Source organism: Dendrobates tinctorius, unplaced genomic scaffold (assembly GCF_039654945.1).
Source record: "Dendrobates tinctorius isolate UK_male_01 unplaced genomic scaffold, ASM3965494v1 ptg000250l, whole genome shotgun sequence".
In the NCBI taxonomy this organism is placed as follows: Eukaryota; Metazoa; Chordata; class Amphibia; order Anura; family Dendrobatidae; genus Dendrobates; species Dendrobates tinctorius.
This window is the reverse complement of record NW_027361917.1, coordinates 16,733,020-16,757,374: the sequence shown is the minus strand read 5'-3', so window position 1 is coordinate 16,757,374 and position 24,355 is coordinate 16,733,020. Positions and strand designations below refer to the sequence as shown.

The 24,355-nt window shown below is 46.2% G+C and overlaps 1 protein-coding gene across 1 annotated transcript in view; it reads right to left on the bottom strand.

Moving 5' to 3' along the window:
• Positions 1-4,896: 4,896 nt before the first annotated feature.
• The window catches only part of LOC141063457 (myelin and lymphocyte protein-like), a 98,674-nt gene continuing 79,215 nt past the window's right edge, over positions 4,897-24,355 (bottom strand). Inside the window, exons 3-4 of the mRNA XM_073557499.1 lie at positions 9,113-9,244; positions 4,897-7,538 (exon numbers count right to left, since the gene is read on the bottom strand). Of these exons, the coding sequence (XP_073413600.1) occupies positions 7,461-7,538; positions 9,113-9,244 (210 nt within the window). The 3' untranslated portion in view covers positions 4,897-7,460. The remainder of the gene's footprint in view (positions 7,539-9,112; positions 9,245-24,355) is intronic.

Genomic DNA, 24,355 nt, shown 5'->3' with positions numbered 1-24,355 from the left:
CTGTAAAAGATGTTATGGTGGGATTTCCTGTCCCCTCTGGTCTTAACGACTCCATGTCATTAGCCATTCAAATTGATTGACGTTTACGTGAACGTAAAAGTACGCGAGAGGTGGTGCTGCCTTTTCAAAAAACTTCTGAACCCATGCAATGTGATAGGGTTCTGTCTAGGATGCAACGTGAAGAGTTTAGAAGGCGTAATAAGTTATGCTTCTTTTGTGGGGACGCCTCTCATGTTATTTCTGTCTGCCCTAAATCAGAAAAATGTTTTGTTCCCGCATTTGCGGTGCGCAGTGTACAGCCTAAGTTCCTGTTGGCAGTTACCTTGATCTGCTCCTTGTCTACTTTTTTGCTAAGGCCTTTGTGGATTCAGGAGCAGCTTTGAATCTGATAGATCTTGACTTTGCCAAGCGTTGTGGTTTCCCCATGGTGCCCCTGAGAACCCCTATTCCCTTGAGGGGGACTGATGCTACCCTTTTGATGGAGAATAAACCCCAGTTTTGGACCCAGGTGGTAATGCGGGTCGCCCCGGACCATCAAGAGAATTGTAAATTTTTGATGTTGCACAATTTACATGATACTATTGTACTGGGATTTCCTTGGTTACAAACCCATAATCCTGTTTTAGATTGGAAATCTCTGTTTGTGGTGAGTTGGGGTTGTCAATGTGTTCTTAGTGACACTCCGGTTTTCTCCACCTATCCCCAGTCTCAAGACGTTCCTGACTATTTGGCTGATTTTTCTGATGTATTTAGTGAGAGTAAGTCTGCGTCTTTGCCTCCTCATAGGAGTTCTGACTGCGCAATTGAGTTAGTGCCCGGTTGTAAATTTCCCAAGGGTCGGCTTTTCAACTTATCTGTACCTGAACATGATGCTATGCGATCTTATATCAAGGAATCATTGGAGAAGGGTTATATCAGACCATCCTCTTCGCCTTTTGGTGCTGGTTTTTTCTTTGTGGCCAAAAAAGATGGTTCATTAAGGCCATGTATTGACTATCGTTACCTTAACAAGATCACTGTTATATATCAGTACCTGTTACCCTTAATTTCTGATTTATTTTCCAGAGTTAAAAGTGCTTGTTGGTTTACCAAACTTGACCTCAGGGGGCGTATAATCTTATTCGCATCAAGCACGGGGATGAATGGAAGACGGCGTTTAATACTCCGGAGGGACATTTTGAGTACCTGGTGATGCCTTTTGGGCTCACTAATGCCCCTTCCGTCTTCCAATCTTTTATTAACGATATTTTCTGGGACCTTGTGGGTAAGTTTTTGATCATTTATCTGGATGATATTTTGATTTTTTCCAGTGATTGGGATTCTCATGTGGAACATGTCCAGACTGTGTTCCGGATTTTGAGGGAAAATACTCTGTATGTTAGGGGATCGAAATGTCTTTTTGATGTACAGAGGATTTTGTTTTTGGGATTCATTTTGTCCCCGTCTGCTATTGAAATGGACCCGGCCAAGGTACAGGCCATTTATGATTGGGTTCAGTCCACTTCTCTGAAGGCTCTTCAGAAGTTTTTGGGTTTCGCTAATTTCTAACGTAAATTTATAAGTAATTTTTCTGGTATTGTTAAACCTTTGACGGATTTGACCAAAAAGGGCGCTGATGTGGTAAATTGGTCTCCAGAGGCAGTCTCGGCATTTCAGGAGCTTAAGCAGAGATTCACTTCTGCTCCGGTTCTACGGCAACCTGATGTTTCACTCCCTTTTCAGGTGGAGATAGATGCTTCTGAGATTGGTGCAGCCGTTTTGTCTCAAAGAGATCCGGTAACCTCTAAGATGAATCCCTGTGCCTTCTTTTCTTGAAAATTTTCTCCATCTGAACGTAACTATGACGTAGGGAATCGGGAATTATTGGCCATGAAGTGGGCATTTGAAGAGTGGAGACATTGGTTGGAGGGAGCTAGACATCAAGTTGTGGCCTCACCGATCACAAGAATTTGATTTATCTTGAATCAGACAAGCGCTTGAATCCTAGACAGGCTAGGTGGGCCTTGTTTTTCAAGCGTTTTAATTTTGTGGTCTCCTTTCTTCCGGGCGCTAAGAATGTTAAGGCGGACGCCCTTTCTAGGAGTTTCTTTGCAGATTATCTTGACTTGACCGAGCCTACAACCATTCTAAATGAGGATGTAGTTCTTTCCGCCATTTCTCCTGATTTGAGACGTGCCTGGTGCTCCGAAACGCGCGTCGGGGAAGGATGAGGGTCCGATCCCTTCCACATTGTCTGCTACCTAGGTAATGTTGTACTTGGTGTATGATGTTGTATGCACTATTGATATTGTTCTGGCGTTCAGACAGGCTTGTGCCTATGGTATTGTACACGCTGGAATGTGCTATATGCATCTATATGGTGCAATATTAAACATAGGTTTCAGCCATTGTGCTATGATTTATGCGACACATTTGTAATGATGCTTTATATATCTATATGGACACTTGATTATTGGCTGTTAAACTATGTATGGGTAATTTATGTGAGTCTCTCTATATATATATGTTGAATGAATTTTGGGCACTAGCTCCCTGATTATTAATGGTATTATACTCTCATATACCCTTCCATTCATCGTATGCATAGTAGCACCTTCATTTACTTTGTAATATCTACTTACATCCAAGTGCTCATGGTTAACTATATATATATATTGCTGTGGAGGGCCTGGCCTATATGCCCTTAGTGTGTGACCACTTACTGTGTACAATACTTTTGCCCCTACTTTAGTCCTTTTAATATTTGTATTTAATAAAGAGATTTTTATGGGACCTTTTGACTGCTTTCCATTGTTTGTTTAGCTTGCTTTTTTGCAGTTTGTCCTTCCATTGTCCGTTTATGATACACATGGTGAATGGATATGTGGCAATTTGTCTGATTACTGATATAGATACCTTTATTTACATGTGTCATGTTTACTACTATTTTCTCAAACTCCATAATTGAGCAGTTCTGGCTGCTGCCGACATCGAGAACAGCTGATTGATGCGGTCGCTAGCTGCCGCAGCTGACTGGCCAATCGCAGGGGCTTGTCAGAGGGCCAATTAGAGGGTGCATTTTGCAGCCAATGAACACTCCTAATGGCCTAATTACAGCGGGGCAAAAAAGTATTTAGTCAGTCAGCAATAGTGCAAGTTCCACCACTTAAAAAGATGAGAGGCGTCTGTAATTTACATCATAGGTAGACCTCAACTATGGGAGACAAACTGAGAAAAAAAAATCCCGAAAATCACATTGTCTGTTTTTTTTTTCATTTTATTTGCATATTATGGTGGAAAATAAGTATTTGGTCAGAAACAAAATTTCATCTCAATACTTTGTGATATATCCTTTGTTGGCAATGACAGGTCAAACGTTTTCTGTAAGTCTTCACAAGGTTGCCACACACTGTTGTTGGTATGTTGGCCCATTCCTCCATGCAGATCTCCTCTAGAGCAGTGATGTTTTTGGCTTTTCGCTTGGCAACACGGACTTTCAACTCCCTCCAAAGGTTTTCTATAGGGTTGAGATCTGGAGACTGGCTAGGCCACTCCAGGACCTTGAAATGCCACTCCTTTGTTGCCCTGGCGGTGTGCTTTGGATCATTGTCATGTTGAAAGACCCAGCCACGTTTCATCTTCAATGCCCTTGCTGATGGAAGGAGGTTTGCACTCAAAATCTCACGATACATGCCCCATTCATTCTTTCATGTACCCGGATCAGTCGTCCTGGCCCCTTTGCAGAGAAACAGCCCCAAAGCATGATGTTTCCACCACCATGCTTTACAGTAGGTATGATGTTTGAAGGATGCAACTCAGTATTCTTTTTCCTCCAAACACGACAAGTTGTGTTTCTACCAAACAGTTCCAGTTTGGTTTCATCAGACCATAGGACATTCTCCCAAAACTCCTCTGGATCATCCAAATGCTCTCTAGCAAACTTCAGACGGGCCCGGACATGTATAGGCTTAAGCAGTGGGACACGTCTGGCACTGCAGGATCTGAGTCCATGGTGGCGTAGTGTGTTACTTATGGTAGGCCTTGTTACATTGGTCCCAGCTCTCTGCAGTTCATTCACTAGGTCCCCCCGCGTGGTTCTGGGATTTTTGCTCACCGTTCTTGTGATCATTCTGACCCCACGGGGTGGAATTTTGCGTGGAGCACCAGATCGAGGGAGATTATCAGTGGTCTTGTATGTCTTCCATTTTCTAATTATTGCTCCCACAGTTGATTTCTTCACTCCAAGCTGGTTGGCTATTGCAGATTCAGTCTTTCCAGCCTGGTGCAGGGCTACAATTTTGTTTCTGGTGTCCTTTGACAGCTCTTTGGTCTTCACCATAGTGGAGTTTGGAGTCAGACTGTTTGAGGGTGTGCATAGGTGTCTTTTTATACTGATAACAAGTTTAAACAGGTGCCATTACTACAGGTAATGAGTGGAGGAAAGAGGAGACTCTTAAAGAAGAAGTTACAGGTCTGTGAAAGCCAGAAATCTTGATTGCTTGATTCTGACCAAATACTTATTTTCCACCATAATATGCAAATAAAATGAAAAAAAAACAGACAATGTGATTTTCGGGATTTTTTTTTCTCAGTTTGTCTCCCATAGTTGAGGTCTACCTATGATGTAAATTACAGACGCCTCTCATCTTTTTAAGTGGTGGAACTTGCACTATTGCTGACTGACTAAATACTTTTTTGCCCCACTGTAAATCTCCTATGCTTCTAGTGATACTACCCTGATGCAATTTTCTGGATTAATACTCTGCGGTCCTGACAGTTCTGATTAACCCCATTGTGTATTGTCCATTTACTTGTGCTTGACTCCCACCATAAAGCATTGTACAGCTTTATAATGCCAATATGACCATGACAATGTCGGTTAGTCATTTACAATTATAAATTACACAAATGGAACTGTTTAGTTAAAAAGCATTTATTGAAAATATGTTATATTAGAGAGAAACACATAGCAAGTTAATAAAAAAGGAGATTGAAAAGACAACAAAGGTGAAACAAGTGCTTTGCCGTACGTTCAGCTTATCTAATGACCGACACTTGATGTATTTACGCTGTTCACTTTGTCTTTATTTTAACAAATGTTGGGGATATGATTTGGGGCACTTACTATTATATAGGTATAACAGGTTTGCCTCCTGCACTTGTACAGCCTTTCTCATAGACTGCACAGCTCATTGGTTCAAAATGGCTGCTGATGGTGGATTATGTGAGTGTCCTTTCCATTATTATCCTCCAATTGAAAAACAGTTTTCCAATGTGCAATCACTTTGTTAATATAAAGAAAAATTTGCCAACCCCTTTAGTTCTTGTACTATTAAAGGGTTTTGCTTAAGTTATGTTTGGTGTAATATCAAGTATATACACCAAAGTACTGTGATTTGTGTGTTTGGTTACTAGAACATCTCTTCTGCCCCACAATAACCCATGACATAAAATGATGACATTTCACTATTAAAGGGGTTGTCCACTAGCCCATCGGCAATAATGCCTACTGGCAATAATGACTCCATCAATTTAAACAGTGGAAAGAAGTATTTTTATAAAAACATCTTGTTGCCAATCTTGCCTGTGAGTGGCGATTTGGATACTGGGTTTTGATGTGCGGTGAAACAATACCCACAGTCCAGTACTCAGGGGGGTGCGTGCCACTGGGCCACGCCTCTGGGTTCCCGGAACTTGACGTGATATCAGCAAATGTCAGAGCAGGCTGTAGCCGGGGTCATGTAATGTTTAGTCAGCAATAGCGCCGTTCATAGGCAAGAATGGCAACAAAAGATAGTTCCAAAAATACTTCTTTCCACTGTTTAAATCGATGGGGGAATTATTTATTGTAGTGGACAACCTGTTTAAGGACAAATACCTTTAAAGCATTCATGTCCTATACCTTAGTAAATTGTTCTTTTTTGTACACATTGTATTTATATCTTTCCATACACATTGCCAGGGCACAATAAAGAAGTTGCATTATGAAAATATCACACATCACAACAGACATATAAGTTGTTTTCAGATCATAAATGTGTCACTGTCATATAAAAATATTATAGCAATTTTGCTGTTCAAATTAAATGTACTGCCTAAAGTCATGTATAGTAGTAGCAGTAATAGTATTAGTAACAGAAATAGTATTAGCGGTAATATTAAAGCCAAACAACTGTGAACTTCAGTGCAGTGTTTATCTCCAGGCCCTTTATAGTGGTAGTCATAGTGGTGCAGATGACCGTTTTAAGCGGAAGAGTGCAATCTGCGGTTTTAACGGATAGTAGTCATACCCATGTTATTCTATGGGGCTGTGCACATGTACAATTTTTCCTCAGACCAAGTGGTCAGAAGAAGAAAAAATCGCAGCATGCACGATTTGCTTCTGAGAATCGAATGCCATTCGCCCATTTATGTATATACGGTTCCATAAAAAAATAATCGGACTGCATTCGGATGACATCTGTGTGTGGTCCGATTTACTCGGACTGACATAATGGAGAAGGTGAAGAAACTTTTTTTTCCTTTTTCACTCCATCCCCAAGAAAATAGGATCCCATTCTGATTAAACCCTGAGCTGAGTCTGATTAGCAGAATAGGACCATTTTTCACAGATGGAGAGAAAACTGTCCAGCGACTCTAGCCTCAAGAAAAAGGGAGTTTTGGTGGCCTTGCCAAATACAAAGAGTTACAAAAACTAAACTTCAACAGATTATTAATATTTAAAAAGTAATAAAATAATACAAAAAGAGGATTCAAGTCCTAAGAGCTGAGAAAAATGCATTAATGTGGCTCTATAGCGGATGAAAATTATTTTGAAAAGACCAGATAAAAAATAAAAGGAGCAAAACTTAACACCTGTAGCTCCTGTTCCGGTGCTTACGCAGTCTTCTCTGACTACTTCTTCTTCGTTCCACCTTGACACAGCAGAAATGGCTGTAAATGCCCATTCACATAATCACTAGCCACATCAGCAACCTGCCTCATCTACTAATTGGCTGGGAAAGCATTAGTGGCCCTTTCTGGTATATCCCAATGAGTCCAGGAAGAAATGACCATCGGCGACTAGGTAACAGATGAAATATGAGCTGCAGGGGTCAGTGAGGGCAATGATTTGAAAAATAACTTTTTATCCACCATAGAATCCATTTACTTTGGAAAACTTTACTGTTCCTTGGAATTTGATTTAGGGGGAAAGGTATGCAAATATACATGTACAAGATAATGCATCCCACTAAAAGTATTGGATAAACTGAACATCTTTTTTTACTTATCTGTTTTATGACATCAGTTTGTGATATGACACATGGCACAGTAGGTTTCAGGAGCGAAGCCCTACATAATCTCATTTATGGTACATATATACATTGTACATGCTATCAGCAATTGGCTGTTCATCTATAGTTTACAAATAACATATACACACATTGCATACACTGTAGTCATTTCTTAGCACTTTCGGTCTTTGAAAATCAATTTTTGATTTAAGGCGATCTCTTCCATCTTATTAGTGAGGCTACCGCATGGATCACATAAATCAAAGTGACAAGAAAGGAAAACACCTGCAAAATAGATGAAAATGAAACATGAGAAGGCAATAGATGACAGGTATGTTATGCAATGCGTAGAATTTATAGGGGAGGTGAAGGGAAACATTCCATCCGGCGCCAATGGCTCTCATGTCCCCATTGGCTCAAATGCTAAGTTTTTTATCGCCAAAAGTGGAAAAAGTCAGAAGCGGGAAACTGTACAGCTATTACTAATATATTACTAGAGTTTAGCAATCTGTTTTCATTGTTTGACGCATTGATGCCCTTTTTGCTTGCATTATTGACTAGAAGAAATCAGATGCTTGTTATTCGGTAATAGGTTTCGGGTCGACCAGCTGTTTTACAATGTAGTAGTCATAGATTGTGTCACATCACATAGCTAAGTATGAAAATGTGTTTTAATTGGGAAAACAAAAACATTATATAAGAAAACTAATGCCAAATTATTAAGTTAGAAGTTACGATAAAATACTACAGTAGTGCAATGCAAATTAAATCCCTAAAAAATAGGAAATCACTTGGCTTTGTTGATCCCAAAGTTTTAGGTACCCTTCATTATATGCACCAAATAAGTTCAAGACAGCATCACGAGCTGCCAACTTTACACCTAATCCTCCTCAATATACCTTGATTATTTCTAGTTTCACTATGAGTCAATTAATTAATGGAAAATCTCTAAAGGGAACTTGATATGGTGATCCAATGAGGTTGCCTGGACCATCCTCCTGTGAACTTGATAATCTGCCACTGGTTGAAGTAAATGACATACTCCACAAAAGTTCCACAAAAAGCTGCCTCGCATTATCACTGTTGAACTAAAGTCTTTTCCATGCACTTTGTAGTGCCCAGCTCATGCTTCTAAAGACACACACCTGTAAATTAGGCGGGTTCTCTTCATTACAGAAATGCCAAACATGTGGACGATAAATGTGGTTTAGGCACACTGGGGGTGCTCAGAAGGGAGGGGGCATTTAGATTCAGGAGTGCAGAATTATTTGGATTCCTTTTGGGGGATGAGGAGCCATAGCGCTTTTCCGGAGCCTTTGTACTACCAGTAACATGGAAGCCCCTATATTTCCGTTAACTTAACAGATGATGGACCTGAGAGGGGACTTGCTTTTTTTGTGGATTAATTTCAAGCTTTTGTTTGGAACATTTTTCATAACATTTATGATCACATTTATTCTGCGCTCTATGCTGAACACTTACATTGGGGTTTCCATCTAAATCTCTGAAAGATGTGATTCAGATGAAACCCCCAAGGGATCTTTTCACTATAATGAGGCAGCAGAGTTACTCTGGACTCCGTCTGGCCTGTTTTCAGCAGTGTCCCTTTGTGCACACTTTTATGCTCCTTTAAAAAGACGGATACCTTCAGATCACAGACCGGACAGGTCCACAGTGCCTCCATCAGCCTCATTATAGGGAATCTTCCGCCAGGCGCTCTGTCTGAATAACTTATTTCAGAGATTTACACGGAAACTCTGGTGTAAGCCAATACTTGTCATGGCTGTGATTGCTCCAGAAGTGCCCACAGTCTAAAAGCATGTTAGAAAATAATAACAATAGAAAAAAGGCATAATTACCACGGCAGCAATATTCTCTTGATACTCCTTGAAGAAGACATTTCTTATATCTGCTGCTACAATTGTTGCGTAAGCCTGGAGCACCGATGCACTGAGGTAGAAGAGAGATGCAACGTAGTGATAAAAGGCATCCTGTAAGAAAAAATATCATACTGAATATTAATACTTTCCATTTCCTCCACACAAAGTGTGACATAGCTTTGTTTTATTAGGGGAGATGCAATGAGAAATACTCATGATCCACTTTTTTTTCTCTGAAATTAAATAAATGCTAATTAGGTTCAAGGGTTTGCCTTACAACAGGCAGCGGACTATGCAGTATCTTAACCCTCATGCATACATCCAGTGTAGTTACCTCTGCATACATCCTAAAAAATTTCTTAAAGATATTGCGACATTTTACCCTTTAAGGATCAAAGGCTTTCAGATAACACAATGATCAAAGCAAAAATTTACCTTCTGAAATGTCTTATTCTAAAGGTGAATAATTATTTGCTTTGTATTTCAGCTAAATATTGTTTTTTCTAATTGTGCTACAAGTAGGGGTTTAATATGGGATAATATAAAAATGCCAAAAAAAGGTATTGAAAAATGAAAATTTCTCTCTTTTTCCTTTTATAATGTAATATAATTACTTTAACCAAAAAATCTTCTCATTTGAAAATGTAGAATGATACTAAATATGTTATCTTTACTCAACATATATGTAAAGTGGAGCGGGGTGATAGCAATGGGTGAGTTACTTGCTTCTTGTGTGGCGCCCCCAGTAGTACGGTCACCACACTGGCTTTGCCTTCCTCCAGGGGAGGGTAATGCCAGGCTTGGAAGCAGTGATGGGTCTCTCCAGCAGTTAACCTAATGCATGCAACACAGTTCCACTCCAGGCCAGCAGAGGGAATTCTGAACCAGGATTGAGGAGCAGAGTGCTCTCTGAGGGTCGGGAGGAAGGAGTAGTCAGATTGTGTGAGGAGGTCCACGTGTGCAGACCTGTGGAGCGGGGTGGAGGTCGAGCTCTGGGTGGAGAGCTCCCTCACCGCTAGAGCGCAGAGACTGGAGCCTGGTCTCCACGGTGGTACGGATACTAACGGTCCTGCCACAGATACCAGAGGAGTAGGAGGCTGTAAATGCCCTGCTCTCACCAAAGACTTGGGACACAACAGCGATTGGGTAGAGAGCCAGGACTTAGGAGAGGAGTCCCCTAGAGAGGCTACAGCTGTCTGTCATCCAAGTATAGTTCTAGGAACACCTGAAGAGAGGCATTTCAGAGTAACTAAGGACTGGAGTGCTTCACACTACAAAGCGCTAGGAAGGAGACTGCACAGCCCTTCTGCTGAGAGAGAATCCTGATCTGCTTCCAGGCTATCCTGCTCCAATACCAACTGTAATCAGGACCCTGGACTGCATATACTCAGTAAAGATACAGAAACTACAACCGCTGTGTCTTGTCTGTTCCCTACGCTTTCGGCACCACTACATCCCCGTGCCAGCTACATCTACACTGCCCTGGGACTACAGCTCCACCTGTGGGGAGCTTTACCATCTAAGCTGCACATACCATCAGTCCCAGCGGATCTGTATGCAGCGTTGGCCTAACACCATATTTGCCAAACACCACGGGTGGCTTCACGAACTTTCCTACTAATAACTACATCTCCCCATTACTTGGGTGCCCAGGACCACGGACCGGGTCATCGCTGCTGTGACACATCCCCCTCACACCGGCCCGGTACCGAGTACCCCACAGCCCTGGGAGGGCGCCCCAAGTAACAGGATTACGGAGCCCGGTATCCCCGGGTCCTGTGTGCCATAGACTGTGATTGTGAACTGTGTGAATATGGCGCCAGTTGCCGCCATTGCCGCGCTGCTTGGCGTGCGCGGGAAGAAAGAGGGGCGGCCTTCGTGGGCGGAGCCTGCCGCAGAGCGTGAAGAAGAGAAGTGCCGCGCGGGAAGAGAGGACAGCACGCGAGAGGGGGAGGAGCTGAGGCCTACAGCCCAGAGTGTCGGGCCCGCGAAGCGGCCGCCGGTGAGCTCACCCCAATCCCCCGGCCTAGCTAACGTTAACTAGGGGGGAAAGAAGATGTCTGACGATAGCGCCGATGGAACGGGGGGGCGCTCCCGCTAACCCCGCAGCGGTCCCCATAATGCCGCTGTCTATGCCCTACATACCGGGAGCGGCCTGGCTGCCACAGTACTCGGGTGAGTCACATACCCTGAGTGAATTTAAAGAAAGACTGTGCAGCTTGTTTAAAGTTTACCCTCTGTCTGAAGACCAGAAAGTTAATATCCTGATTGGACAGCTAACAGGTGCAGCACTGAGGGAGGTGAAAGCCTGGCAGGCCCCCGATAAAGAGACTGTTGCAAAGGTCCTGGCCAAGCTGAGAAGTACCTTTGACACCCGTCCTGCAGCTGAAATCAAGATGCTTTTTTTGGCTGTAAACAGAGGGCACAAGACAGTATCAGGGATTATGCCCTCAATCTGCAGGAGGCGCTGCGAGCAGTTAAGCAAGTTGATCCTGACAGTGTAAAAGAAGAAGATAGACTGTTGAAAGAGCAGTTCATTGAAGGACTCCTGTCTAGTACCCACAGGGGGCAGCTACGCATCCTAAACATGCAAACCCCTGATCTGAACTTTTTCTGATTTTAAGGATAAAGCTATACGGGTACTGCAGGAACCCACTGACAGCCGTCCAGCGCCCGAGAGGCGCCTAGCGATCACCTACCATCAGGAAACAATGCCTTTTCCTTCCATCCCTGTGGAGGCTGATGCCCAGACCCTGGATAAGGATCCAACAGAGGAGCTGCGTCTTCAGGTCCAGGAGCTGACCAATGGAATGGCTGCACTCACCAGAACCGTGCAGTCCCTGCAGGAGTCCTCCAAAGAAAAGGTCCAGCTTGCTTCTAGTCCAGAGGATGTCCCATGGCTCCGGAGCAGAAGAACCCCGCCACTTCGAGGAAGGAACAACGATCGCTATGACCAGGACAGACGTCCCATCTGTCGCCGCTGTCACAAGGCAGGTCATCTTGCAAGGTACTGTCCTTTAAACGAGCAACCCCTGGGGCAGATGGCCAACCCCCAGGAGTAGGATCACCAGGCCCAAGGAACTGGAGAGCCAAGTATGTGGGAGGGAGACCGATCCTTCCTGTGGTGATTGATGGCATCCCCATGAACGCTTTGATGGACACTGGCTCCCAGGTGACCACTATGCCGTATATTTTGTACAAGAGGTACTGGGCTGATTCTGAGCTCACCCGTGGCCCAACTGATGAACTAACAGTAGTTGCTAGTAATGGTCATACCTTGCCACAGATCGGATGCAAGGAAATCACTGTTAAAGTGGGGCGGGTAGAGCTAAAATCACAAGGGCTGATAATTGTTGATATTGATCGACATGAATGTAATCCCATGATGACTCTTGGTACAAATGTAATTGAAAACTGTCTGTCCAAGGTTATTGTCTTGTTGCAACAGGTGGCTAAGACTGCTGGTTCCGGTGAACAAAGAGTCCTGCAAAAGGAGATCCGAGCCCTGATGCAAAGACAGCAGGTAGAACTCTCTGGCGGAGAGATTGGCAGCGTCAGAGTGAGTGATGCCTTCCACATTGTAATACCCCCCAGGAGTGAAATGTTGATATGGTGTCGGGCAGCCATAGGTCTCAGAGGGCAGGATTACCAGGCATTGGTAGAGCCAGTATATTCGGACAGCAGGCCCACTGTCCTGACAGCCAGAGGGGTGGTTGATGTATGAAAGGGGAGAGTATATGTACGTCTTTTGAATTGTGGGGAGGAGGAAGCCACAATACCTCGGTACGCCACAGTTGCTAAACTGCTCACTGTTAATAACAACTCATTGCAGGCAGCAGAGCCTTTGGCCTCATCCGATCCGGTGGAGGACAATGGCCCTGTGAAGCAGCTAGAAGAGTGGTGCTAGCAACTGCAGGTGGGAACTGACTCTACACCTTCATACCAGAGAAATGGGGTTTACAGAGTGACCCAAGAGTATGAGCGGGTATTCAGCAAACACCCACTAGATTTTGGGCAGGCAAAAGGGGTGCAACATCATATCCCCACTGGAGACCATCCACCCATAAAGGAAAGGTACAGACCTATACCCCCAATGCAGTACCAATGTGCTAAGAGTATGTTGAAAGAGATGAAGGAAGCTGGGGTCATTAGGGACAGTTGTAGCCCATGGGCAGCTCCAATAGTGTTTGTAAAGAAAAAGGATAGTACTATGAGAATGTGAATTGATTACAGGAAAATTAACAGTATCACACATAAAGATGCCTGCCCATTACCTAGAATTGAAGAGTCATTTGCTGCACTTAAAACTGCTAACTACTTTTCCGCCTTGGATCTCACCAGTGGGTATTGGCAGGTTCCCGTGGCAGAGGCTGACAAGGAGAAAACCGCATTTACCACTCCAATGGGTCTCTGTGAGTTCAATTATATGCCATTTGGGCTCTACACTGCTCCAGGAACATTTCAACGGCTGATGGAGTGCTGCCTGGGACACATGAACTTTGAAACAGTCCTATTGTACCTGGATGATGTCATCGTTTTCTCCAAGACCTATGAAGAGCATCTGGAACACCTGGCTGAAGTATTTGAAGCTTTGCCCAATTTTGGCATGAAAGTGAAGCCTTCAAAATGCCATCTCCTGAAGCCTAAGGTACAGTACCTTGGTCACGTGGTCAGTGCAGAAGGTGTGGCACCAGATCCTGACAAGGTCACAGTCATCCGGGACTGGATGAAGCCCAATAACCTCCATGAAGTACGCCAATTCCTGGGACTGGTAGGTTACTACCGGAGATTCATCAAAGGCTTCACTGAAATAGCCACCCCAATGCAAAACCTTCTAGTGGGGCAGTCCAAGAAAGGCAAGCAGAAGAATTCCACATTTGAATTGACTGAAGAGTTGGAGAGGTCTTTCACCAGATTAAAGATGGTTCTCACAGATGACGAAGTTCTGGCCTACCCAGATTATGACAGACCCATTGTGCTGTACACGGATGCCAGCAACGTGGGATTGGGAGCAGTACTGTCGCAGGTACAGAATGGAAAAGAGAGAGTGATCTCCTACGCCAGCAGGAAGCTGCGTCCCACTGACAGGAACCCTGATAATTACAGTTCTTTCAAGCTGGAGTTCCTTGCCATAGTCTCGGCTGTCACCGAAAGGTTCAAGCATTACCTAGCTTCAGCCAAATTTACAATCTTCACGGACAACAATCCGTTGACCCACTTGGACACTGCCAAGCTAGGAGCACTGGAGCAGCGATGGATGGCTCGGTTATCCAATTATGATTTTACCATCAAGTACCAGGCGGGGCACAAGAATGCCAATGCTGATGCGCTGTCCAGAATGCCTAATCTTCCAGATGCAGGAGAAGACCCTGAGACTATTGAAGAGGTAGAATTGCCTCCCTTCCACCAGCCACTGGCAGCCCAACGGGCTCAGGGAGTGAGAAACAAGCGGTCTGGCGTCACAAACTTTCCTACTAATAACTACATCTCCCCATTACTTGGGCGCCCAGGGCCATGGACCGGGTCATCGCTGCTGTGACACATCCCCCTGACACCGGCCCGGTACCGAGTACCCCACAACCCTGGGAGGGCGACCCACTTGCGTCCTGTCAGCAGGGATTATCGGGCCGGGAGCAGAGGGGCATATGCCCCCTGGACTGGTCACTAAGCAACTGATTAAGGCTGCAGGGGCGGCTCTGTTGTATATGTGCAGGCCAGTCGTATCGCAGTGGTGAAGAAGATTCTCCCACACTGCACCTTGTGTGCAGCCAGGGCCGGACTGGCCATCTGGCAATTCTGGCAAATGCCAGAAGGGCCTGTCTGGTCATGGGCTGCCTTGTCTGTGGGTCGCCCTCCCAGGGCTGTGGGGTACTCGGTACTGGGCCGGTGTCAGGGGGATGTGCTGCGGTGGCGGTGACCCGGTCCGTGGCCCTGGGTGCCCAATAAAATGGTGGTTGTTTGATGAAATGGTTTATAGGAATAGTTCGTGACGCCACCCGTGGTGTTTTGCAAGTATGATGTTAGGCCAACGCTGCATACAGATCCGCTGGGACTGATGGTGTGGTGCAGCAAAGAAGGTGTAGCTCCCCACAGGTGGAGCTGTAGTCCCAGGGCAGTGTAGGTGCAATGGATCAGGAGGCACGGGCAGTGTGGATGATGATACCCAGATGTAGCGGTGCTGAAGATGTTACGCCCGAATGAATGGAGGACACCAGGCTTGCAGTTTCAAAGCTTTACTCACAGTTCTTGGTACACACTGGTGCCTGCCTCCGTGCCGTGTCCTCCGGGGATAAGATTCAATCAACACCCCCGGGCAAGTCAGGGCTCTCCTCTCCAACACTCCGCCAACATGTACCTTTCCTGAACGACTCCTCCAATGCGCCTTTAAGTGCGAAGCACTCCAGTACTTAGTTACCCTGGAATGCCTCTCTTCAGATGTTCCTAGAACTCTACTTGTATGACAGACAGCTGTAGCCTGCTCGTGGACCTCCTGGATCCCGGCTCTCTATTCAGTTGCTGTTGTGTCCCAAGTCTGTGATGGGAGTAGTGCATTTACAGCTAACTACTCCACCGGTGTCTGCTGCAGAACCATAAGTGTCCATACAACCTCGGGGACCGGGCCCCGGCCTTGCGCTGAGAACCTATAGGCAGGGTACTCTCTCAACCCACATCTCCTCTCTGTTCTCTCTCCTTCGTTCCGTACTTGTCCTTCTCTCTCTATGGAAACTTAGGTTACAGTTCTACGTCTTTCTCCTTCTCTTCCTTTCCTGTGCCAGCTGGCTCAGATCACTGAGGCAGCTGCAGCACCTCTTCCTCCATCCCTTCTTCCAGGGATCCTCACTCCTCACCGAGTGACTTTTCTGTCCTACTCCGCCTGCCCTCTTAACAGACTGACCTCGTGGTCCTTCTGACAGACTGACCTGTAATTCTATACTTTCCCCATCTTTTATAGCTAACTCCACCCACCTCCCAGCACATCTCGTGTTACGAAGCAGGGTTCCATGAAGGGTGCACTGCTACCCTGAGCCTGAAGCTACAATGTGGCCCTGCTGAACTATCCTGTGTGTGGGATGCAGGTGTTGGAGTGTGGAAAGGAGTTCCCAACTTACCAGGATGGTGGGGCACCACACCTTAGGAGAAGGTGCAGTACCTCTGTGGCGACTGAGCCTCAGGGGTGCCACTTCTGCTACGCTGTTAACAGAATAAGTGTTCTAAAGACACCCATACTGTTAAGAGATGTGACGGAGCACAAAGTCGGCCACTCCTTCACTTACCCCAGCAGGCTACAGGTATCATTAGAATTATTGGTCTTGCTTTCCTCCATCCAGAGTAATATTAGTAGTAATATATCCCATCTGGTGCTTGGGTACGGGGAAAGCATGGGCCTGTGTGATTTCAAATGCCAGGGTTGAATTTCAGAGCCAGTCCGTACCTGTGTGCAGTTATCTGTCTGAAACTACTTCCAGCCATAAAGGAGCTTGTGGGAGGGACAGACAGGAGGCATCATTAAGGGCCCCGTCACACATAGCGATCTCGCTAGCCAGATCGCTGCTGAGTCACAAGCTTTGTGACACAACAGCGATCTCACCAGCGAGATCGCTGTGTGACAGCGATCAGCGACCGGCCCCCCTGCTGGTATCGCTGATCGCTCTTGGAAAGCCCTGGACATTTCTTTGATCGCTGGTCTCCCGCTGGCCAGCACGCATCGCTGCGTGTGACAGGCGGGAGACCAGCGATCAGCTGGTAACTAAGGTACACATCGGGTATCTAAGGGACGTGCGTCACTTAGAAACCCGATGTGTACCTTAGTTACCAGCACGCTGTTGCAGGGAGCTGGTAACTAAGGTACACATCGGGTATCTAAGGGATGCACATGTACCTTAGTTACCAGCTCCCTGCATCAGCGCGCTGGTAGCTAATGTACACAGTGATGCCATGCGCTCGGCGTCGCTGGTGCTGATCGTTGGTGAAGCTGTCTGTTTGACAGCTCACCAGCGATCATGTAGCGACTCACCAGCGATCCTGACACGTTGATATCGTTGTCGGGATCACTGGTGAGTCGCTATGTGTGACGGGGCCTTAAGTATGAGCTTCTGCTCTCTGTGCAGTGAGGAGGTACCAGGATGCTGCTCACATCCGGATGAATCCATGGCCAGGTCCTGTATAGTGTCAATAGTTGCTCTGCTGATGCTCAATGAGATTTATTGCAGGAGTCTGAACTTTCAGAGTCACTCTGTCAGTGCTAAATCATTGGCTCCAGCATCACCAGATCTGTAGGAAAGTTCAGTTTACTACAATAAATCTCTCTATACTTCAGAGGGACCACAGACAGTACAGAACCCAGCGCTGGACTGATCAGCACTGAGCCTGGTTACAGGACATCACCTTACTGTATATATGGTCCCAGAGATGTGTCTAGGTTTTCCGGCACCTAGGGCAAGAATTAATCTTGGCGCCCCTCCTCATCACCAAGCACATATGCGATTTGCACACTTAGTCACGTGCTGACATGCTGCAATCCCTAATTCTCTCAATGTTCAGTGAAAAATTGAGAAAAGCAAGAAGAAAAACTAGTTATTAGAGTTGAGCGAAACGGGTCGGCCAAATTCAGAATCTGCCGACTTTTGCTAAAGTCGGGTTTCGCCGATCGAAACCCGACCATAGCGTGAGGTCAGCCATGAGGTCGCCGACTTGAGCACCAAAGTCGCGTTTCCCACAATCCTTCCAGCACCTATTCTCAGCCAATCATCAAGGACGCAGACTGTGGGCAACGCGATTATGTAGGCAGTGGCCCCCACCATGTTAGAGAAGGGCATTCAAGTGATTGGCTGGCTTTGTGTGGCGTCACAGTGCCTATAAAAGGCCGTGACCGCCGACCGCCGTCTTACTTCTGCCGCTGTTAGTGTGGCGCCCCTGAGGGTTCAGTCGCCACAGAGGTACTGCACCTCCTCCTGAGGTGTGGTACCCCACCATCCAGGTAAGGTGGAGACACCTGACCACACTCCAACACCTGCACCCAACACTACAAAGCAGTGTAGCAAAGCACCTTCGGCGGCTCCCTGCTTGGAGTGTAGCATAGCACCCCTTGGTGGCTCCCTGCTTGGAACACGAAACGTGCTGGGAGGTGGGTGGAGTTTAGTTTACATAAAAAAGTGGGAAGAGTTGAGTCAGTGGTTCAGTTCAGTCAGTCATTCATTTTCTGTGAGTGAGTGAGTGAGGATGTAGAAGGACAGAGAGTAAGACAGAGAAGATCCCCGGCAGAGTGATGGAAGAAGGAAGTGCTGCAGCAGGCCACAGTGATCTGGGTCTGCTGGCACAGGAAAGAGACAGAGAAAGGAAGCTTGATTCTCCATTGGGAAGAAGGATTAGCACAGGACGTAAGGAGAATAGGAGGACTAAGGATCAGGGTTGGAAGAGAGAACCCTTCCCAAGTTCACAGCGCAAGGCCGGGGCCCGGTCCCCAAGGTTGTACGGATACTAATGGTCCTGCAGCAGACACAGGAGGAATAGAAGTTGTCACCACTTTATTCCCACACAAGACTTGGGGGCACAACAGCAAAGATAGTGAGCCGGGACTAGGACTAGGTAGTAAGGAGTCCCCGACGCAGGCTACAGCTGTCTGCCGTACAAGTAGAGTTCATAGGAACATCTGACAGGAGGAACTCCAGTGTAACTCAGTACTGAGAGTACTTCATTCAAAGGCGCTATAAGAGGAGACGTTCAGCAAAGGCACATATGTTGGCGAAGTGTTGGAAAGGAGTACTTCATCATGCCTGGAAGTTGGCTGAGCTCCTGACCCGGAGGACACGGCACGGATGCGGGCACCTGTACCTGCAACAGATTGTGAGTAAAGCTTTGGAACTACATGCCCTGGTGTCCTCCACTTATTCCTGCGCCAACCCGCCCAGCACTGCTACATCCCTTTCGCCCAACACTATACCATCTAAGTGTCACTTCACCTACTCTGCCCTGGGACTACAGCCCTGCCTGTGGAGGGCTATAACATCATTTCTGCACCACACCATCTGTCCCAGAGGATCTATCTGCAGCATCGGCTTACATCTTCATTGCCGAACACCTCAGGTGGCGTCACGAATCACTTATATACTTTCATCACCATAAGCACACTGCAACAACCCCTTTTACGATGGGTGCCCAGGGCCACTGGCCGGGTCCCAGCTGCCATGACATCTCCCATTGATGCTCATCGGGCCCGGTACCGAGTACCCCCCCAGCCCTGGGAGGGCGACCCATTAGCATAGGGAGAGGTTGCTGCTGATCGTTCTCAATAGGGAGAGTGTTTAGGCAGGCAAAAACAAAAAAAATTGCTTCTGCTGATAGCGAATGTCACTGTAAAACACAACAGTATAGTGTGCAGTGACAGGGGAGGCTATATTTGTGTGCAGCAGCTCTGTTGGTTATTAGCCTGCCTTATAAGGCTCCCTGATAGCTGCATTGCTGTTTGCACACTGCTATGCAGACTGCTTTTTTTAAAAGCAAAAATCCTTTTATTCCTTTTTTTCTGCACAGTAGATACTGAGCGTAAATTTTTTCACACACCGTATAGAGGTGTACGCTCCTCACACACTACCGTGTACCGGCTGGTATCACGGACAAATTACATGTCACGTCGGAGATGTGAAGGAGAGTGTGTCAAATGGCTGACTACGGCCGTTTCATGCTACTCGAGCGCTTCCACGTGGAAGCGCTCGAGTAGCGTGAAACGGCCGTAGTCAGCCATTTGACACACTCTCCTTCACATCTCCGACGTGACATGTAATTCAGTGTCAATAAACATTCATCATTATCCCGCAGAGTGCGACCTTTTTCTCTTGGAAACTACAATCATCTTGCCATGAGGTCAAGCACCCGGGAGTCCTGGACGTGAGCTCTCCGCCTGCTGCCAGCCACGGACCTTAACACGGTAACAGCGGTGCCGTCCGCTTTCTTGCATTGACTTCAAATACATGCTATATGTGTGTGACTCCGTAAAAAAAACCACGGAAATTAACATTTTTCCATACATACACCGTATAGAGGTGTCCGATTCTCAAACAGTATCGGATAGCTGGTGTTCTTATTACGGTCACATCTACACAGAGTCAGCGTGTGTGTGACACTCTGTAACTACATATATTGACATTTCCATTTCTCCATACACCGCATTGACTGCTGTCGGATTATCAAACAGTATCGGATATCTGGTGTTCTTATTATGGTCACATCTACATAGTGTCAGCGTGTGTGTGACACTCCATAAATACATATACGGACATTTCCATTTCTACATACACGTTATTGAGCTGTCCGATTCTCAAACAGTATTGGATATCTGGTGTTCTTATTACGGTCACATCTACACAGTCAGCGTGTGTGTGTGACACTCCGTAACTACATATACGGACATTTCCATTTCTCCATACACCATATTGACTGCTGTCCGATTATCAAACAGTATCGGATATCTGGTGTTCTTATTACGGTCACATCTACACAGAGTCAGCGTGTGTGTGTGACACTCCGTAACTACATATATGGACATTTCCATTTCTCCATACACCGTATTGACTGCTGTCTGATTCTCAAACAGTATCGGATATCTGGTGTTCTTATTACGGTCACGTCTACACAGTCAGCGTGTGTGTGAAACTCTGTAACTACATTTACAGACATTTCCATTTCTCCATACACCATATTGACTGCTGTCCGATTATCAAATAGTATCGGATATCTGGTGTTCTTATTACGGTCACATCTACACAGAGTCAGCGTGTGTGTGTTACACTCCACAAATACATATACGGACATTTCCATTTCTACATACACCGTATTGAGCTGTCTGATTCTCAAACTGTATTGGATATCTGGTGTTCTTATTACGGTCACATCTACACAGAGTCAGCGTGTGTGTGACACTTCGTAACTACATATACGGACATTTTCATTTCTCCATACAACATATTGACTGCTGTCAGATTATCAAACAGTATCAGATATCTGGTGTTCTTATTACGGTCACATCTACACAGTGTCAGCGTGTGTGTGTGACACTCCGTAACTACATATATGGACATTTCCATTTCTCCATACACTGTATTGGGCTGTCCGATTCTCAAACAGTATCGGATATCTGGTGTTCTTATTACGGTCACATCTACACAGAGTCAGCGTGTGTGTGTGACACTCCGTAAATACATATATGGAGATTGACATTTTCACCAACAACATATACAGCATACACTTCTGATACAGTACCATATATCTGCTTGTTGGATTACGGTGAAATACATACTAGGTGGGCGTCTGTGACTCACAAAATATATACAGAGATTTCACTTTTTACATACACCTTACACAGCTGTACGCTCCTCATACAGTACCATTTCTCTGCTGGTATTTTTGGTACATTTTCCCAAACATGAGGAAGTATGGTGTAAGAGGCCGCGGCCGTGGGCGGGGGGGCGCAGCTGGTACTTATGTAGGTGGTGGTGCATCGGCTGGTTCTGGAAAAAGCACAATAGCAGCTAAGGCAGGAGGTGTTGAACCTGCGTCATCGTCTGGGACAAGAAGGCCTTTAAGTTTCCCTTTTCTGGGAGTAGGTAAACCGCTTTTAAAGCTGGAGCTTCAGGAACAGGTTTTGGCTTACAATGCCGAAACAGCCTCCAGCTCTACTGCATCCTCTTCTGAAGTTACAACAACTGCAAGCACAGAGTCGTCAGTGCAGGCTTATGGTCAGGAACAACACCTTTCCTTGTGTCCTACACCCACACCAAAAGTGAAGGATGCCGCAGCACACACTTCAGATTACTTCATGGAGCTCTTTTCACATACCATGCCTGGGTTATCAAGTCAAATCCTGAATTCCCCAGTCCAAGATGAATCTGACATGGAGTGCACTGATGCACAGCCACTGCTAGATGATTATACTGGTACATTGACCCACAGCACTACATTACCCTCGCAGTCTACTGAGCCCGAATCAGACCCTGATGAAACTCAGGTGCCCCTTCCCGCATACTATAATACCTTACACGGTGACACAGAGGAAGGTACAGAGGAAGGTGCACATGACATTGAAGACGAGGTCATGGATGACCCAGTTGTTGACCCAGATTGGCATCCATTGGGGGAAGAGGGTGCAGGTGAAAATAGGTCAGAACAGGAGAAGGATCCGCAGCAGGCATCGTCATTGCCGCAGCGGTTAACCAGCAGGCCCGTAGCTGTCAAAAAAATTGTTAAGAAAACTAAAAGAGTTGCAGGACAGCTTGGCCAGGCGGTCAAATTAGCACAGCGTGCAAGCCCTGAACATTTGTACCAAAGTAGGAAGAGTGCAGTGTGGCACTTTTTTGAACAAAATCCTACTGATGACACAAAGGTTATCTGTAAGAAGTGCCGAAGGACCTTTAGCAGAGGGAAAAATCTAAGAAATTTGAATACCAGTTGCATGCTTAGACATTTAACCAACATGCACTTGCAAGCGTGGACAGACTACAAAACCTCAGGTAGCACACGTGCACCTGCTCCAACTGAAGGTAGCCGGCAACACTCCATCGCTTCACCCACTGTAAGGTCACCGCTAAGCACACCACCATCAAGAAATGTTGAGATGTCATCGCTAGGCCAAAGCAGTCAGGGAATCACAATATTTTCGCGAGGAAACGCTGAATCTAGGCCATCAACACCCTCACCATCACAAACCCCTTCTCAGTCCGTCCGGTCCAACGCTAGTTCCCCCATATGCAGCTCTCAAGTCCAGCTCACCCTACCAGACACTCTCAGTAGGACAAGAAAGTACTCATCCTCTCATCCGCGTACACTGGCTTTGAACGCCTACATTGCCAAACTGATCTCATTAGAGATGATGCCCTTCCATTTGGTTGAAAGCGAAGCTTACCGAGAGCTCATGGCCTACGCTGTCCCACCTTATGACCTACCCAGTCGGCACTTTTCTCGCAAAGCCATCCCTGCCCTCCACCGGCATGTGAAAGACCGCATTATCCATGCACTAAAACAATCAGTGAGTGGAAAGGTGCACCTCACAACAGATGCATGGTCCAGTAGGCATGGCCAGAGCCGTTACATGTCCATCACTGTGCATTGGGTTAATGTGGTGGATGCAGGCTCCACAGGGGACAGCGGCGGTGGAACTGTGCTGCCTAGCCCACGGTATAGGAAACAGTTGGCTGTAGGCATTCGACCCTCCTCCTCCTCCAGAAGCAAAAGATCATCGACAGAGCGCAGTCGCAAAAGCACTCCATCCACATCTGAGGTGTCGCACTATCGAACAGCTAGTGGTAAGCGGCAGCAGGCTGTTTTAAAAATGATGTCTTTGGGCGACAGCAGACACACCGCGGAGGTACTGGCCGACTACTTGCATCGACAAACTGAGTCCTGGCTGGGCAGTCTAAATCTTGAGCCAGGCAAGGTAGTCATTGATAATGGGTGGAATTTTGTGGCAGCCATAGCCCTTGCAAAACTCACACACATACCTTGCCTGGCTCACACCTTGAACCTGGTGGTGCAGTGCTTCCTAAATAATTATCCTGAGTTAACAGCCCTGCTCCATAAGGTGCGAAGACTGTGCTCGCACATCCGTCGCTTGCTCGTACACTCCAGTCGCATGCAGAAGCTGCAGCAATCACTCCACCTCCCCAAGCACCGCCTAATCATAAACGTTGCTACAAGATGGAACTCCACCTTGCACATGGTTGAGAGGCTGTGCAAACAGAGGCAGGCTGTAATGCATTTGTGGGAGGATACACGGGCAGGCAGTTTGAGGGCAGGCATGGAGTTTTCGGGTGTGCAGTGGTCAAAGCTGAAAAGACCTCTGTAAAGTCCTTCAGTGTTTAGGAGCTGCTTTGCAGATTCTCTTGTTGTGACCAAGCCTACTACCATTCTAAATGAGGGTGTAGTTCTTTCCGCCATCTCACCCGATTTGAGACGTGCCCTGGAGGAATTTCAGGAGGACAAACCCGAACGTTGCCCTATGGGAAAGTTGTATGTCCCTGACCAGTGAAGGAAGAGCGTAATGTCTGAAATTCATTGCTTCGCGTTGGTTGGTCATCCAGGTATTTTTGGTACCAGAGATTTGGTGAGTCGGTCTTTTTGGTGGCCTGCCTTATCTCGTGATGTCAGGAATTTTGTGCAGTCCTGTGGGACTTGTTCTCGGTCCAAGCCCTGTTCTCGTTCTAGTGGGTTGTTGATGCCCCTGCCGGTGCCCAG